The following is a 19,507-nucleotide window of genomic DNA, read 5'->3' as shown; positions in this document are numbered from 1 at the left end:
TATCAATCTTGGATGCAATGATAACATTACCACACTGACTGTCGATGGCTCATTGATTTAACTACTCTAGCAAGCCAAGTTACTTACTGTACCGTTCTTTGTGCTGCTTCAAATGTCGAACGAAGTTGGAAGTTGTTGCGTCTCCTTCTGTGATTTTCGACCCGCACGTTTTGCATTCGTTTTTTGTTGACCACCACATCGTTTTTATAAGCAAACGAAATAATCTTTGGTATAATTTTTCCACTGGATCCATTTGTTCTGAATTGTAACGTTACTTCTTCTTCGTGTGGTTCTCTCGCGCAACTTGATTGGATGCTGTCGGATTGTTTCAAACAAAGTGGATCTGGGAAATGAAGTGTCGATTTGGTGGAAATTAATTAATTCACGGCACATTGAATAACATCATTTTTAATCGTTGGCCATGGGGGAAGGTATCAAGTCTTCTCAAGTCAAAAGGCTCAAGTCCAAGTGAAGTCACGAGTCATTGGTGTTAAAGTCGAAAGTCGAGTTGCAAGTCTTTTTTGATTTTGTCAAGTCAAGTCTAAAGTCATTTGGTGAGACTACACGTGTTACCTGGTAAAGAATTCCAGTGATGATTGTGTTGAACATTCCATCTGTCAAAGTCTTGTGCACTGTCCTCTAGTGTGGCACAGTATACCCTGTTGATGAAGCAAGAGCTCAAATTTATTTAACTTGGTGAGAGAGAGAAGCATTGCCTCTGCCTCAACATGTCTGATATAGGGCTGGGCGATATGGAAAAAAATCATATCGCGATAACGATATGATAATTTTATTTTATTTCTCTATCGATAATTATCGAATTGTTATAAGTAAAAAAAAAATTCAAAAAAACTATAAAAAAAACGTTTTTTTTTTTATTTGTTTTTTTTAACAACATATGTATGTTTATTTTGCAGCAGTTTATTATGTTTGTCATTGCCGCCATCTTTAGTGTTACATCCCCTCACACTCCAGTTCTCAGGCTGCAGCTGGTTTAAAAGCTAAAGTAAACCGGCTTCTCTGCTGGCTGTGGCTCCAGAGGAGTTGAACAGTTCTGGCTCTGCTAGTTTATTTTCGGTCTTTTGGCGCTTTTTTGGTGGACAAACCACCGCACATGTGCACCGTGACTCGTGACTGGAGTCTAGTTCTGCTAGCACACATAGCCTACTGTGTACAGACGGTTTCAAAATGTATTTTAAATTAGAAAGCAAACAAAATAAATGGACAAGAGAAAAAGAAATCTGAATTAAGTCAGTATTGTCATTTGGACAAGCAAAGCCATTACTTTAAGTTGCAGGCAAGAAAGACAAGTCTGTCCACTGTCTCTGGTTTTAAAACTGCCATGTTGCAGAAGAAAAAAAAAATTAATAATAAAAAAAAAAAAAAAAAAAAAATCGATTTTTTGATTTTTTTTAAATTTCTATATTCGATATCGATTATTAAAATATATCGCGATATTTATCGTTATCGTTATATCGCCCAGCCCTAGTATGATAACATTACTACTGACAACAGCACGTCATCTTCGGAATTAATACCTCCACGCCCTGTACTGGTAAACACAAGGGGCTGCCGAGGTCTACTGTGGGACTACTTTGCCTACAGAGCCGATGCTGATGGCAAACCCACTGACATAGCGACGCCTGTATGTAAAAGGTGCTATAAAACAGTGTCGTGCAAGAGAGTTAGCACTTCAAACCCTGCCAAGCACCTCACTGACAGACACCAAGACCTCTCCAAGCACCTCACTGACAGACACCAAGACCTCTCCAAGGAGTACAAAACACGACTAATCTAGCTGGTTAGCCAGCTGGTAGGGTGGTGATGAGCTCCTAAATTAGGAGTTATGTAGCGTAATGTCAGGCCTACTGTATCGTAAATTGCATGACGAGCATGTATTTATGGTGGTGTATTTTAGCTATAGTTATTTGAGGAGTCTCATTTTGGTGCTTTAAAAAGAAAAGAAAAATGACTACTAGCTGCAATTCACAAAGTGCATTTCACTTCTTAAACTATGGTGGCTCTATAGTGTCGGATAGAATGGCCAGTAAAAAAGGCACACCCCCATCTGTGAATTATAAAATGTGATCAACCCATGTGGACATTCTGTTTCTGATCTAACAGATACAGAGTATGGAATCAGTATTGTACTCATGATGATTGAATCTCATCACAGGATCTTCCGAAAGACAGCATCCAGGTGGGAGGAAGGATAACTCCACAGCTTGTCTGGGACTACTTTGAGAAGATCCGTGCAACGGGAACAAAAGTGAGTTGGCTTATTGGTCTTCTGTGTTCCTGCAGAGAAAACTCACGTTATGAGCAGCGTTCCGATGTAGATCTGGCAAGTCCACATGGGAAGTATAGAAAATGAATGATCATTTCTAGGTTTGGAAACAGAAGTTTTGAAAGGTTTGTTCATTAATGTTGGCAATTGTATAAGGCTGTCTTTTTTTAACGCATTAATCACATGATAGGCTTTTTCTTCAACTTTTTCTCCCATCGCATACTTTTTTGTCATTATGCCAATTCCTCCCTTGTCGTTGCGCTGCCCTACTGTCGGTCTGGGGAAGGTGTAGACTACCACATGCTGTCATACTGTCGGCCTAGGGGGGGTGCTGTAGACGACCACATGCCTCCTCCGATACGTGTGGAGTCGCCAGCCACTTCTTTTCACCGACAGCGAGGAGTCTCACTGGGAGAGTGTAACACGCGCGGATTAAACACGTGATATGCCATTTTGTGTGTTTCTCTTGAAAGGAGGTGTGCCTGATTCGCTTCTCCCCGGAGACGGAGGAAGACGAGATCTCCTACACCCTCCTGTACGCCTACTTCAGCAGCCGGAAGCGTTTCGGGGTGGTCGCCAACAACCGGAAGCTAGTGAAAGACATGTATATCATCCCCTTGGGTGCTGCAGAGAAGGTTCCACACCAGCTGGTCCCTTTCGACGGCCCAGGTGATCATGAATAGTACATTCATTTGTTAACTTTCATTCCAAAAAGTACACATTCTCTGTTTGGGGGAGAAATGCAAGACCTAATGATTTGGCCGAAAGTAACCTCACTATTGAATCTGAAAAGTGATTTACTGTCTTAACCTCTTTAGCCTGTACGGTCCGCCGGCGGATGACATCACGTCATAAATCAATCGCTCTATGATTTTACATTTGATTTTCAAATGTATCCAAGAGTAAATACCCTAACCATGTCACAACGGCGGAGCCATATCCATTATAAGAATGGAACTGTACATACAGTAGATTTCATTCTCTGTTCTTCCTGCACACCTGGTGATACTAAATCCAAATTGAACTCTGGCTTTGGAAAGAGTCGATTTGGCCAGATCCATCGATGTGCAAGTTGGCTATAATAATGAATGAATGACTTTTATTTATATAGCACCCTTCACAGCACGAATGCACGGGGTGCTTTACACTACAGCTTAGTATATAAAAAACACAACAAAACAAAATCAGAAATAAATGACGACACCAACAGACAGCAGTTAAAAAACAGTGAAACCAGATTAAAAAAAGTAGAATAAAATAATAATAAGGTAATTTATAGGCCTGATATTCTATAATAATATTTCAAATGGCATGTGTCCCGATGGCAGAATTCAGTACTGTGTCTACAAAACCTTCTGTTTAATCATCTTCCCTTTATTAATTTCCTTAGATTTGTTGTACACGTGATCTCAAGAAGGTGCTGAACGAGCTCAGTGGCCGTTTTTTCCATGTCTGGTCATTTTTAGCACGGTGTTATTCACTGTCAAAGATGCAAAGAAAAATCACAATTTATATTCTCCTTTGTTTCATCACAATTTACTCAAGCCTAGTAACAGACGCAATATTTCTGACACATTGATGATATCAATCTGATACATTCCCTGAGATCCATAGATGTCGCTAGATGCCAAGAATATGCAAATGGCCTTGTAGTAGTGGAGCAATCTTCCATTTACTTAGGTATGTATTTTAAGGCGGATTTTCAGAAAATAGGGCTAGGGCAGATTAAAGGACCATACCGCTCAATACGACCTTTAGCCCATTGACTAATCAGCACACATTCTACATGCCCCCGACCGTCTTGGGCATAGCTCACTATTTTTTAGATTTGTTTTATGTTTTACTTTGTTTACCTTTTCTTTCCTTTTTTTCTACATTATGGTGATACACCATATAATTGTAGAAAAATACCCAAAATGATCTCCTGTCTGCCAACAAAAAGGTAGCTCTTTAGAAACCATGTTTCACTACATCGGCACTATCACCACACCATCCGCCTGTGGTGGGCGGAGTCGGCACATCCATTGACAGCTGGCAGATACACCCATAGATATATATAGAACACTAGATAGCTTACCCGCGCTGCCGGCCAATGGAGAGCGACGTCACTGAACCGCCGCCATCTTGCCCAGGTCAGCCTTGAGTGAGAGTGAGTGAGCTGCACAGACAAAAATACTCATAACTCGCTGAAATATTGACGGATTTACAAACGGGTTGGTTTATTACAAGCATTATTAACGTGGCTATGATTCAAGCGGTTTGTAAAAAAAAAACATCTTTAAATTTTTTTTTATAAGTATGCAGTATCATAACTACATATTTGATGTTTATAGCAAACCAACCCGTTTGTAAATCCGTCAATATTTCAGCGAGTTATGAGTATTTTTGTCTGTGCAACTCACTCACTCTCACTCAAGGCTGACCTGGGCAAGATGGCGGCGGTTCAGTGACGCTGGTGACTCCGCCTTAAACTATCTAGTGTTCTATATATATCTATGGATACACCACTGGATTCATCCCCACAACCACATGGCCCATACAAACACCGGGAGAGAGAGAGAGCTGATGAATGTCATTCAGGCTTACATAAAATCATATTAAGCCGCTTTCTCCACCCTCGCCGCCACGTATTTGGCGGATCATCGCTCTCCTGTGCATGTACTTCCTTGTTTACATTCAGAAACGTACCGCTTTCCGTAGGTCAATGCATGCATTGATTTATTTGATAAGAGGCTACCTCTTTGTTAGCGCCACCAGGAGATGGATTTAAGCTAGGTTCCATCACCTTATCATTATAGTTCTTTAAAACCTCTGCTGAACATCTTACATTAAAACATGTTGATGTCTGATTTTAGGAGATATTATGGGATGAAGGCAGAGTAATCATGTTTTTATCCAAAATGGATATGCAGCTTTTTGGAATGCAAGCTTAACATGACTCTAAAGTAAAGCATATAGAAATATTTCTTGTCTGTCGAAGTTCCCAACTTGACCTCCTTGTTATTTGACAGGTTTGGAAAGTAACCGTCCCAATCTCCTTCTTGGACTGATTATCCGCCAGAGGCCTAAAAGGGACTTTATGCCCATGGACCTGAACGAAACTGCAAGGTTTATTCCCGACACCACGCCTCTGCCGGTTCCCACAAACATTACCCAAGTCAAGGCAGAGGAGGATGAGAACTTTTATCTGAACAAACTAGCCACAGCACATACAAAAGACAAAGAAAACCTGCCCAACACTACTGAAGACACAGACGAGACGGTTACAGAGTCCCTCGAAGACGAAGACGCGTCGGAAGAGGCCAATGGCCAGGAATCCAAAAAACCACTCCGCTTCCTTCCCGGCGTGTTGGTCGGCTGGGGTGGAGAATTGCCGCCCCTGCCGGACTTCTCAGCCAAGCCGGCAGCTGATGGCCCTTCGAAGACCCAACAACAGGCCACCTGGGCAGACGTAGCGATATCTGCGAACTCCACTAAGAGTACCCCAGTTCCTTTTCGACTAGACCGCTTTGTCATCAAGAAGAGAGACCCCAAGACGGGTAAAGTTGTACCCATACCCGCTAAAGTTGAACCCACGCCATCTAAAGTTGAACCCACGCCATCTAAAGTTGAACCCACGCCATCTAAAGTTGAACCCACGCCATCTAAAGTTGAACCCACACCATCTAACGTTGAACCCACGCCATCTAAAGTTGAACCCATGCCATCTAAAGTTGAACCCACACCATCTAAAGTTGAACCAACGCTGGAAAAAGTTGAACCAACGCCGGAAAAAGTTGAACCCACGCCGGCAAAAGTTGAACCCACACCATCTAACGTTAAACCCACACCATCTAACGTTGAACCCACACCATCTAACGTTGAACCCACACCATCTAAAGTTGAACCAACGCTGGAAAAAGTTGAACCCACGCCAGCAAAAGTTGAACCCACGCCGGCAAAAGTTGAACCCATGCCGGAAAAAGTTGAACCCATGCCGGAAAAAGTTGAACCCACGCCTGCTAAAGTTGAACCCACGCCTGCTAAAGTTGAACCCACGCCTGCTAAAGTTGAACCCACGCCTGCTAAAGTTGAACCCACGCCGGAAAAAGTTGAACCCATGCCGGAAAAAGTTGAACCCATGCCGGAAAAAGTTGAACCCATGCCGGAAAAAGTTGAACCCACGCCTGCTAAAGTTGAACCCACGGCCGTTAAAGTTGAGCCCAAGCCTGCTAAAGTTGAGCCGGCACTGTCATCCAATCCGCCTCAATTATCCACAGCCAGCAACCTGTTGCGGAAGGACAGTGCAGCGGCGATGAACCCTGGTGTGGCAGCAAAACCCACGTCATCAATCTCTCTGAAAGACAAACCTCCAGATGTGTCGACGGAAGACTTCTTGGCGAGCCTGTCATCGACGCGGCCGACCGTTAGTGAAGATAATGTCACCATCTCGGCAGACAAAGGAGACGCTACCTCATCGTTTGAAATGGAAAAAGGAAACTCGGAGGAGAATTCCTCCGAGCTCCTGAAATCCAAAGCCAAATCGGATCTGACGACGAGCTCCAAACCTCCTCTAGGTGGGATTTTGAAAAAGTCTTCCTCCTATGCCAGTGAAGAAAAGAAACCGGAGGCGGCATCTGCAGTTCCACAACCTATGAATCCACAACCTGTTCCTGTAGTGAGCAGCTTAAGAAAAGATCCAACTCCAGCATCTCACCATGGATTCTCACAGCTTCCTCAGACAGAGTACAGACCTGGGGAAGAAATCCAAGCTGCCCTCAGTTCGTCCTACGGCGAAATAGCACATCCCAACATGTCTCAGACGGGAACTCAGATTCCCTTCATCCAAGGAGGACCGCAGGTAATCCCTTACGCACCCATGCACCCTAAAGCCCCCGTGTTCCCATACCAGGCTCCAATGGCACCTATTATCTCAACGGCATATGGCAACACTGCATCTTTCCCACCCCAGCAACCGCCTCAGGTACCTGGTAACTATGGTTACCCTTGCATCCCTCCCCTCCTAGCGCTGTTTCCGCCCCCACATCCCCAGGGTCAAAACCACAGCATGCCGTGGGGTCTGGACGGGCCCGCGCCGCCTCAGCTCGCCGGACTACAGTTACAGTACCATGACGGTTTTTCTGAACCCCCCTCCAACGTGCCCCCGGCGTCCTCCGCCAAAGACTACAACAAGGGACCGGACGAGCTGTACAACGACCCTTGGGACAGGCCGCGGCCCTCTGGGGACCGCGACCACTATGGACCGCACCGGCACCACAGCAGCAAGGAGCCCCACCACGGCGGGAGGAAGAGCCGGCACCACAGCAGGGAGCCGGGGAAGAGGCACGAGCGCGGCGGCGACCACGATGACAAGTCCAGGAGTCGACACCACGGACACTCTAAAGAGGACCACCACGGCGAGAGGCGGAAAGAGCGGCAGCAGAGCGATGACCACGGGAGCCACCACAAGGACAAGGACAAGGACAGACACCGACACAGGAGAGACTCTGATCATGAGAAGGGGAGGAGAAGTTCAAAGGACAGCTACTCATGATCATTCTTGTACTCCGGTCTGTTTATTGTGCCATCATGTCTCTAGACCTGTTCCCCTTATTTTTTTTAAATCCTTTATATTCACACAGTTCACAGATAAAGAATTGGCTTCGGCGGAACCCGTTCAGATACCCCCGATTTCAAAACAATTTTAACTTAATTTTATTGTGTATATATTTATCTTTTTATGTTTTATCTTTTTATGTACGTCACATTATTGACCACCCGGTGCACTGACTACAAAAATAACCCCGCTTTTGAACACTCGTTAAGAGCAGACTCTTGATGATTTTCAATTCCACATCGTGGCACACTAACGAGGACGGACGAGGACAGGCGGAGACGGAGGAAGACATCTCAGCCGAGGTCCACCGTTTGTCATGAATTTAATGCAGCTAAAAGAAAACGACAGCAGCTTCTTCTGGTTTTCCCCCCCAATTTCTTTTGTTTTCTTCTTTTTCTTTTTTAAAGGCGCAATGAAAAAAGAGAAGGTTTTTGAAGCTTACATTTTTATTGACAATATCGTCTGTACATTTAAGCTTGTTTTATGTACAGTAGAAAAATCAGGTGTGCCTTTGCACTGTTTATGTACAGTTGATAATAAAAGCTAATCTTTTTTATTGTTGATTACATTGACTTCGAAGACTGTCCTTGTGGAGATGTATACATAAGATAATAACCGGCACAAAGTACAATAGGCTAGTATATAGTAGAAAATAACTGTCTAATATCAAAACGTACAGAAACAAGTACATCAAGGTTTTAATCACTTCACAAAAGATATTCACCTTTATGCACCATATTACAGTATCATTACCATATACACTACTATTATATTCATAGGCCTTTTCTAACTTGACAACATAAACATTGTAGCAGGCCCACGTTTATTTCCTCTAGCAGTGTTTGCTGATACAGTAACTGACAGGCGATGATACACTTGGGCCCAAGCCGTTTCGCCTGCAATGGAATTCCCAGAAAAGTTCTATAGTTAGTTACATCTTTCAGTAACACTTTTCTATGAAGCCACTGTCAATCATATATTATTCATACTTAACATCATACTTGACATAACACAATACACAAGTGAAGTATAAGAAGGCTACTACATTGTGCATATACAGGTATGCTTTATAATAATCATGTTCAACTTGTAACACCACACATAATACTTAAAATATTACAGCCAAATATAAATGTATTATAATACCTATAGGTGTAGTATGTGCATTATAAACATTGTGGGTGATAACCGTCATAATTATTAAAGTAATAATTGCAAACATTTTCATATAAATAAATTATATTTTGCCACTTATTGGCAACTGATAATGATTCTACCTTATAACCAGTTCATGAATGTTTTCACATTTTCTGGTGGGACATTCCCGGGAGAAATGATCATCTGGCACACAGGAAGTGATGTGTTTTACATCACCAGCGCCAGTTTGTTAATAATGAATAGAAGATTAACTCTGTAGTTGGCATGGATTTTCAAGATGGAAAGCATTTCAATAGAGTGCAAAACTACAACAGCAATGACCACTTATCACCAGTAGATGTCGCCAAAATAAACAAGGATCTTAAAATGCATTCTAATGCATTGGGCTTCAAAGCTTCAGTAGTGATCATAAACTAGTGACAAACGAGTTACTGTAAGTGATTATATGTATTGTATTGTTTCTCATTATCCACAATGTTCATAATGTTTTACATGGATTTTCTATCGTGGACCATGTTGGAACAGGTGGAATCTCCATGTGGTTTTATCTCCTGGTCAGCAACAACACTTATATAGTTATATTTCATACTGGCTCCGTGTCTTGCTTCGCCTATTGGACTATGCTTGCGCCTAGTCCTGGCGCACGTTGAAAAAACCTTTCATGCACCTTACATCTACCTAGCCACGCCCACTTCCGGTAGTATATAACCCGGTAGTAGCCATGCTCACCCTTCCTCGTTTTTTCACGCGAAATGGCTGTTCACAAGCACCTGCAGCGTTGAGTTTGTGTTATTGTTACTGTTCGTTAGAGATGGATATACCATCACCCAAAAAGTCCTTTTCAGGACTCCCCCAGCACATTCAGCGCTTGTTGTCCGCCGCTCGTCGTGGAGTATCCCTGGACTGGCGACCCTTCTCCGGAAGATCGCTGGAGCCCGGGGAGCAGTGGCGTTGCGTGGGTAAAATAACAGGGGAAGCCAAAACAAAATTATTAAATATTTTTATTAATATATTTTTTTTTTAAGTCAAGCAGTCACCATGTACACTACAGTATGGCTCGGCGGCCAGTCAAACTTTCTTTTTATTTATTTAACAGATTGCAGAATGGGTACAATACAGTACGGCTCAATACACACAATTGTATAAGGGGATGCAGACCAGAGAAAGACGTTTGTCTTGTTTACATCAGGGTCATTAATACTGCTGGAGCATTGGTTCATTTTTGGTCCGATGTTTCCTTGCACGATTTTGCGCGCCGCGTGGGAGCAAATTCGAGACACATATTCGGTTAAAAGGTGTCCCACGGTCTCCTCTATGGCCGTGAATATTTCCACGCGGATCGGAATCACGGCGCGCCCGTGGGACACTTTTCCGTTTCGGCGAGTTTATTCCACGCTTTCGGCTTTCCTTTTCTAAGCATTTTCGGGGCTACATGTGAATGAGTAAAAGTTGCGGGACGCCCAGATGTTTCCACGATAGAAAGCTCGCGTGGATCCCATAATAGGCTCACTTAATACAGCGTTTTTAAAATCACGCAACATTTTCAGGGTCGCGAGCCGACCTTTTCCCCTCGTTTTCGATGATGGAAGTGATTTAGGAAAAGCTTCGGCACGCCGAGAGGTACCTGTGGATTTAATCTCGCGAGGATCAGGGCAATATTCGGCCCGTGGGAGCAGTCACGGGTTAATACAATTTTCAGAGTGCAGAGGGGAGGTGTGCAGAGGGGATGCCAGACTAATTATTCTGCTCACAGCCCCGTTTTAAACTTTTAAGGTGTGGCAGTCAGCTCAAATCTGATTGGCTAGTATCGGTTTTGGACTCTACATACATGAATCACATGGTTGAGGCTGGAGAAAGACACCTACCCCCTGCCTCTCCTCTAGCTGCAGTGAGCATAGTGAGTCTGACGGTGTGTTAGAGAGAGTGAGAAGGAGATGAGGGAGACGTTAAAAAAAAAAAAAATTATAACAAGAAAAACAATGTAAACTATATATTAAAAAAAATATTATATATATATATATATATATATTTTTTTATTTCATATTTGATATTAATTCATATTTTGATAGGGAGGCCTGGCTTCCGTTGGCTTCCATAAGGATTCGCCACTGCCGGGGAGAGCTCACCCTTCCTCTATTCAGACGGAGGACCCTGAATTTTACCCCCCGTTTGGTGCGCCAGTGCTAATTAACCCGGCCCCGCGGGAAGGGCCACTTCCGGGCCAGACCCGCGTGTCTTCCCTGGTGTGTCACTGTATTCAGACGGAGGACCTGGAATTTTACCCCCCATGTGGTGCGTCAGGGCTAATCATCCCGGCCCCTCACGATGTATACTTGGAGGAGGTCAGACCGCAGTCGAGACTGTGGCTCGCCTTCCCCAGTATTATAGCGACCGGAAGCCGATGCCGAGAGGTGGCGGAGTGGACTGATAAAGCCGACACTGCCGCCTTACAGAACCTGGCAGCGGCAACTAACACTGCTCAGCTAGCCGCGATCATGTCAAAGGTGGCAACGGGGCCGAGTGGTCTTGGGTCCCGAGACCCAGGCTTCCTGCGATGTTCCATGCCCCGCAGCCGGAGGGGAGAGCGCGGTCTCGTCAGCGTCCGCTGCGAGACCCTCGACCGGCGGCGCTAATACCCCTGCCCCCCAGGGCACCCGAGGCGCAAATGAGGACAAGATGTGCTGTGGAGACCGGGGTAACACCCATGTCCTACAGAGTGTACAAATGTTTTCTTTTCTTAAAATGTGCCCGAAATACCGACAGACCCCGGCAGGTGTGTGTATGCAAACATGATGTGCGCGGGTCTTCTCAGAGAGTAGATCAGCGCCTTCATTCCGCTGTGTCTGCTCATCATTCACCCCCTAGTATTTGATAAGATGGGGCCGGGGCTCTGTTTTCCCTTTGGCACTAACGGGACGCGCTACTAGCTCTCATAGTCAAATGTATATACCACCCTCTTTTCTGGACTCTTTTTGTATCACAAACAGTACTGTATTTGCAAATCTGGTATGTCATAGATGTAGCAATACTGTAAATGTTATGATGAATTGAAAATGGGGGACCCTGATGTAAACAAGACGAAAGTCTTTCTCTGGTCTGCATCCCTGTATTGTACCCATTCTGCAATCCGTTAATAAAGTTTTCAATCAATCAATCAATCAATAGTAGGCGGTCCAATAAATCATCTTATGTCAGCGGGCCTTACCCAGGTTCAAACGGGGACCGCGTCTATTCTTTTACCAACGGATTTCCAGTTTCGCGTTCTGCGATCTGATTGGCCACTGACGTTTCTGGTGCAATCTGATTGGCCACTGACGTTTCTGGTCATGTGACATGTGCGCCCAATCGCGTGACGTGCCCATTTCCGCCTCCAACAGCATGCAAACTACCTAACGCCTAGTTTATCACTGGTTAAGCTTAGGCTACTCTTTCGAAGTTGGTTAAGGTTAGAGTATGGAATCAGGGCTGGTGTTCTATCGCCCTGCTCTAAGACAAACTCTAACCTTAACCAACTTCGAAAGAGTGCCTAAGCTTAACCAGTGAAAGAAAGAGGCGTCACACGATTGGCGCGACCAGAAACGTCAGTGGCCAATCGGAGCGCAGAATGCGAACGCGGAACTGGAAATCCGTTGGTAAAAGTATTCAGGCGACCGGGGCTGACCATAAGTGTGATAACATTTTCTGGTGACTCCCCCCTTTTGAAGTTTAGTCACGGTGGTTCTTGTGTCGGCTCATACTGCGTTATTTTTAAACGTAGCCGCATTTTTCTGAGACTCTCTCTGATTGGCCGACGCCTGTTTCTACACTGGTTAAGCTTAGGCACTCTTTCGAAGTTGGTTAAGGTTAGAGTTTGTCTTAGAGCGTGGCGATAGAACGCCAGGTAGTTTGCAGGCTGTTCGACGCGGAAATGGGCAAAGACACAGCTCGTCACGCGATTGGGCAAACATGTCAGTGGCCAATCAGAGAGCGTCTCCGAAAAATGCGGCTAGGTTTAAAAATAACGCTGCGCTACTTTGAAGGCTCCCACATACTTCCTTCCGCAAGCCGCATCTGACGTGTGCGCATTGGTGCGCGTGACGTCATTTGTGTAATTCTCGTCAGCGCGCTCCTCCGCACGGACCTCGTATCCGGCTCTGATTGGGGCCATAGACCACTGCACTTCCGCGTTACATTGAAATCGGGGAGGAGATAGCCGGGGGGCTTCTATACTTTAAGCAAGTGGCTTGTCCTTCCGCGTTCCCGTTTTGCGCTCTGATTGGCCATGCACGTTTTTGGTCATGTGACATGTGCGCCAATCGTGGGACGGCAAGTTTTTGGACCGTTAAGCTTAGGCGCTCTTTCGAAGTTGGTTAAGGTTAGAGTTTGTCTTAGAGCATGGCGATAGAACGCCTGCCCTGATTCCAAACTCTAACCTTAACCAACTGCGAAAGAGTCTCCTAAGCTTAACCAGTGATAAACTAGGCGTTAGGTAGTTTGCAGGCTGTTAGACCCGGAAATAGGCGCAGCACTTGCCGTCCCACGATTGGCGCACATGTCACATGACCAGAAACGTGCATGGCCAATCAGAGTGCAAAACGGGAACGCGGAAGGATAAAAGTCTATAGACCACTACACTTCCGCGTTACATTGAAATCGGGGAGGAGATTGCGGGGGGGGAAATGAATGAATGTGGATGAGAGCCTTGACATTAAGTGATTGCAGATACGGCTGTGGGGGTGCTAGAGACATGATCGAATAGACTTGTATGCGCCTGAATCTCCTGAACATGGCGCGAGACATTCCTAATCGATCAGAACTAAATTGGCAGCGAAAAAGACCGTTTTTAAGCATCGATTCCCCATGCACATGCGCAGATTGGCCACGGAGTGTGACGCAACGCACATCCACCCTGGAATGTTCCATTAGAGGGGGTGTTGTGTTGTGAGAATGTGAGCGGCAATCGGAGCATCAACTACTAACAACAGAACAACAAGCAGCCATGCCTAAAAGTTGCTGTGTTGTTAATTGTTCGGCCAACATTCATTCATTGTTGTTCTGTTGTTAGTAGTTGATGTAGTTGAGTTGGTGGGGAGGAGACTGTCTATTAGGAGGTGGTGGGGGTTTTGGGCATTTACGGTGGCCAGTTTCGAATTGCAGCCTCCCGTAGGTGCTCTTTTAGAGCAGTTTTGAATGTGGGTAGGGATTCACATTCCTTTACAGCTTTGGGTAGGGCGTTCCACATTGATGTGGCATAATTGCGAAACGTGTTTAGTCCCTTGTTTGAGCCGAATCTGGCGCCGTGTGAATTGGACTGTTCCATCAGAGGGGGGAGCTTCGGTGGCCAGTGTCCTTTCAGCCGAACAGGATAATGAAAAAATTATCCCACTAAATGGCCAGACGCGTCTTATGGCGACATCTACAATTACCTCATTGAGTCTCCAGGTAGACTAATGTTTATATTTAAGTGCAGTGGTCTGTAGCCACTCACACTACCACCGAAGCTCCCCCCGCTATCTCCTCCCCGATTTCAGAATCCCGGTGGTCTATTACACAAATTACGTCACGCGCACGTGCATATACGGCTTGCGGAAGGAAGTATGTGGGAGGGTCCCAAAATGCCCCATAGGGTACGTTTTACACTAGGCTGTCAGTCTGAGCGAGGCTAAAAGTCCTTCTCTGTCTGCATTCAAACGCAGGGATTTGGTCATGTCAAAACACCTGACATCATATATGGCGACAGAGAGAATCTCCCTCGATTTGAGGAGCCTCCAGCTGCAACCACGGAGGGAGCCCCTCACTAGGCGCTGTGGCGAGGCGGAGAGTACGGAAGTTAGCGCTGATTGACGTCACTCCACATTGGGCCTAGCCCCTCCCCCTTGACGAAGCTCGGTTGAGACGTTGGAGAGAGGGTCGCGGCGCGGCCAGGAATTGATTGATTGAAAACTTTATTAACAGATTGCAGAATGGGTACAATACAGTCAAATACTTCCCCAACCCTAACCCTAACCTCTATGGTTGAGGGCCTATGTTGCTTTGTTACAGGAAGGATTACCAGCCCTGACTGTCACTCTAACCTTAACCTCTCTTAGATGAGGTCCTAAACCTAACCAGTGTTGCGTTGCTGATATCAAAACTGGTTGCACGCACGCTAATGACGCCACGTGCACGCGCGCTCCCGTTACCTAACCCTTAAGAGAAACTTCCGCTCTCTGTGGCTGCCACAGCGCCTAATGAGGGGCTCGCTCCGCGGTTGCAGCTGGAGGCTATTGCCCGATTTCACTCGTCGCAGGGGGAATCCCTGTGCGCCTCAACGTGACGTCATTGCATGTTGTGGGTTGTAGATGTAGGGTGCATGAAAGGTTTTTTCAACCTGCGTCATAGGCGCGAGCATAGTCCAATAGGCGAAGCAAGACGCTTTGCCAGTAATCATATAACTAGGGTTATAGGATAACCTTCGATCTGCATCTTGGTTTCTTTCCTAATAGATCGATGTAATTAGAGTGCTGCTGCTGATGACGTGAATCCAACATTGCCCCCCTTGGGTCTACGATGCGTTCTAAGCATGATTATAAGGCATCACAGACACTTCACAAAAAGTCTTACCCATCTCTACTATTATTGGTTTCCATTGTAAACATTAAAACCTTGACTATTTCGCAGAAATTCCACCTCCTTGGGATCTTGATATAAACGAACATTATTGAGATTTCCGACAAATCTCTTGGAAAACAACCCGGACGTTACTGTCGATACGTTCGCGTGTAACTCGAATCCCCCGAAGTAAAACAGTCCGCCGTAGTTCAGAGCCACGTAGCGCTCAAACGGGTCCACGTCTTGGAGGAGGATCCTCTTGCCGTTTAGCAGCACCTCAGCGACGGTGCCGTCCAGAGAGATGGAGACGTGGTGCCATTTGTCGCAACAAAACGTGATGTTTCCAAGCGTCACAGGGTGTGAAAGTCTTTCGCCGAGATTGACCGCGATTTTGAGGTGACTCCTCTCTAATCCGACGGCAAGGTAGTCGTCGTCTTCGTGCTCCGCCCTCCCCATCCACATGATCAAGCTGTCGTTCGTGCTTGTGGAGAAGTTGAAGGATACCCGCGTGTACCTCAGGTTTCTTGTGCTAAACTTCGGGTCCTGGAACTTAACGTACGAGTTCCCCACGAACTTCAGAGTGCCCACGGACATTCCTCTATCGCAGTGCCGTCCCTCCCACCCTAAAGGACACGTGCAGGAGTACGAGGCCGTCGTCGCGTCGGAAGGAACGCACAGGGATCCGTGCTTGCAGAGGTTGTTCAGACAGTTCACAGACCGGTTGCACGCGGGTCCCGTCCAGGACGGCGGGCAGGCGCACGTGAACCCGTCGACCCCCCTCGGGTTGCAGTGTGCCCCGTTCTGGCACACCTTGTACCCACAGGCCGTCCCGTCCCAGTCCCCCACGTTGGCTCCGCCGAGGGCCCCCGCCTCATTCAGCTCAAACTCGCGACCGTTGAGGGTCAGCTCTCGAATGCCGCCGGTGAATCCCGTCGGCTCGTTTTCGGTCGCCTCGGGGGAGACGGCGCTCAGCGTGGACACGCCCCCCACGAAGATCTCAGTGGCGACGTCGAGGGTCGTCATCCCCTCGGTGTGATTCTGTCTCGCCTCTTCTCCGTCCAGACTCAGGGAGCCTCGGTTACCGACTCTACCGGCGCGCACCGTGTGCCAGGTCCTGCCGCTGAAGTCCACCCTGTTCGCGGACTGTAAGACGTGGACGCCGTCCCCGAGGTTGTAGCGCAGCTGGACAAACCCGGACATCAGGGAGACGCAGAAGAAGTCACCTGTGGTGGGTGCCAAATAAAACATTATTTATTCATTATTATTATTGTTATTACATACTCAATCAATTTAACTTAACATTTTACCCAGAAAGTATTGATAAGTGTATTTCGCAAATGTGTACAACATGCAGATAAAGGATCATCTAATAAAGGGGGTAGGACATTTGCATAGAGTTAGAGAGGCAGACCAGTAACTAAAAGGTTGCCGGTTCAACTCTTGGTATCAACGGAAGGATTGTACTGCAGCTGTGAGCTGGTGAATGGAGGGTAACTTATTTTTGGGCTGTCCTTGATTACAAATATATATATTTTTTTTTATTATTATCTTTATTAGCTTTTTCTTGGCCACGCAGGACGCGTCTATACTTCCCACAAGCCAGTTGTCCTTCCGCGTTCGCCTTTTGCGCTCTGATTGGCCACTGACCTACGCTAGTTTTGCCCCCACGCCGGTATGAGCGTAGAAATAATGCGTGGAGAGCGCCTCGCACACACGCACTTTGAAATGGGTATCACAGTAGTACGCCACACTGTAGAACATGACATATTAGCATGACATCTGATTTATTAATGCCAATACTAAAGATTAGGGATAAACGCACGCAATTGGCACAAGTGTAAATCATGGATTAGTCACTCAGTTTTAACATCCGCCGACTTAGCTCACCTTGTTCGTCAGTTGGTTGTGGAGCCAATGGTCACAAGTTCAAATCACTCTTAGTTCAAGTTTTTTATTTAATTTATCATCTCTATATTAACGTAACTAGCTATTCATATCAATCGAAATAACGTTCATCTCTCTATATTAACGTAACTAGCTATTCATATCAATCGAAATAACGTATTGTATTGTTTTCATCTCTATATTAACACATTGGGCGCCAATAACGTTGTACAACGTGTTTCAAGGTCATGCTAATTCTGCCAAACCACGGCGTACGACGTTATTGATATCATATTTAATTTTTTCGCCATGGTATTCATAATTCCCTCACCCAGCCTCGGCTGATACAGTGGGAGCCTGCACAACTCTGCAACGCTTCAATACTGCCGCCTGGTGGATGATCGGGCGAGTTACAACCGGAAATGGATCTCTGGTGATCTCTGTGCATCTGGGAAATGCGTCCGGCACTCACATATTGTTGCGGGACTCTAGACACACATCTGTGTATATGGATCGCTGCCATAACTCAATAATCGATATGATTTGGGCGTTTGGACAAGGACAACTGGCTTGTGGGAAGTATAGATGCACGCAGGACCGACAGAGGAGAGAGGGAGAAACGGGAGACATGCGGCATATGGTCACCGGGACGAACCCGGGACGACCGCTGCGTGACTCAGTGCGCTATGTGGTGTGCTACTGGAGCGCCCCGATTACAAATATTCTCAATCAACTAATACTCCGGATGTTGTTGAATAATCAGTATAATCGACAAATCTGTAGAATTGTGTTGACCACATTATTGTATGTATTATAATATGGGCAATTAAGTAATTCCACAAATGTATTAAGTTTTGACTGGCAGGAGGATAATAATTGATACATTGTCATTGATTGATGTCATAGTCATAGAAATAAAGCGATAGAGGATTGGATGTCCCTAGGCCTAGTCCCTACCAGCTCTGGCACTGACGTGTTGTGCAGTGTAGACGAGGATGCCATCTGGCGACAGAGTCTGGAACTGCAGCAGTAGCTCAGTCCTGTGTCTAACGCTCACGGCCACTGAGAAAGACATCCAGGAGGACAGGTCTCCACTGAAGAACGGATCGCTGATTGTTACGGCTGGAAAGATTGGAAAGATTAAAAAAAAAAAAAATTTAATTCAACCACAAGCCTATAATTTGGTCTCATTATGAGAAACACATTTTGCTCGGTCTAGAGACTCTTGGTGTGGATGTTGTTTAGGCCTAACAAAAATAATGGTTTGGTTCCGGTTGCCGACCGACCCTGCCGATTTAGGTGCGACCCAATTTATTTTATGAGTTAAAAAAAATATATATAAAAAGAAAAAAATAATTTTAATTTTTTTCAATAAAGTTTCATAAAAATCTTAGTCAAACCTTTAGTATTATGGATATTAAACATGCTGGCAGAGTACATGCATCCATGTTGTCGTGAACATTTTAATAAAATAAAGAAACTCCCTATCCATAGTCGCCGTGGGAAGAGATAAAATAAAATAAATTCCCTACCTACTCATGGCCTTAACTGACAACCAACAGGAACCAAACTATATATATTTTGTATGCTTTATGTGCTGAGGAAAACATTTAGATTGGTTATCTGAATAAAACCTTAAAAGGGACAATCCACCCCTAAACAGAATTTACATTGCACTATTCCAAGAATTTTTTTTACAGTTAATTCAAGATCTATGAACATGAGACAACTGTCCCCCTACACTGGAAATTGGAGCCTCAAGACTTACATTTGTGATGTCATCAAGTGACATATTTTGGACAATGAATGAATTAGTGACAGGCTTTGCGGGTCATTTAGGTTTTCTTTTAGGTATTACCATAGGCGGCGGGTATATATAGGCTAGGGGGGGCTATGCCTACCCAGAATATTATGCTCGGAATCTTGAAATGTATATAATATGTGCGCAGGCTGCTGGCTATTGTGTGTGTCTTGTGCTGCAGCCGGCTGGCCGAGGTGTCAACGACGAAGGT

The 19,507-nt window shown here is 45.4% G+C and overlaps 1 protein-coding gene across 2 annotated transcripts in view; it reads left to right on the top strand.

Moving 5' to 3' along the window:
* Window positions 1–8,439, top strand: part of phf3 (PHD finger protein 3) — a 47,546-nt gene extending 39,107 nt beyond the window's left edge. For both annotated transcript variants that reach the window (XM_084322145.1, XM_084322146.1), the window contains 3 exons: window positions 2,177–2,269; window positions 2,761–2,956; window positions 5,299–8,439. In XM_084322145.1, the coding sequence (XP_084178271.1) occupies window positions 2,177–2,269; window positions 2,761–2,956; window positions 5,299–7,820 (2,811 nt within the window). In that variant the 3' untranslated portion in view covers window positions 7,821–8,439. The remainder of the gene's footprint in view (window positions 1–2,176; window positions 2,270–2,760; window positions 2,957–5,298) is intronic.
* The last annotated feature ends 11,068 nt before the right edge of the window (window positions 8,440–19,507 follow it).

Source organism: Notolepis coatsorum (assembly GCF_963971535.1).
Source record: "Notolepis coatsorum genome assembly, chromosome: 9".
Taxonomy (NCBI): domain Eukaryota; kingdom Metazoa; phylum Chordata; class Actinopteri; order Aulopiformes; family Paralepididae; genus Notolepis; species Notolepis coatsorum.
The sequence above is the reverse complement of the archived record's forward strand: the minus strand, read 5'-3'. Positions and strand labels throughout refer to the sequence as shown.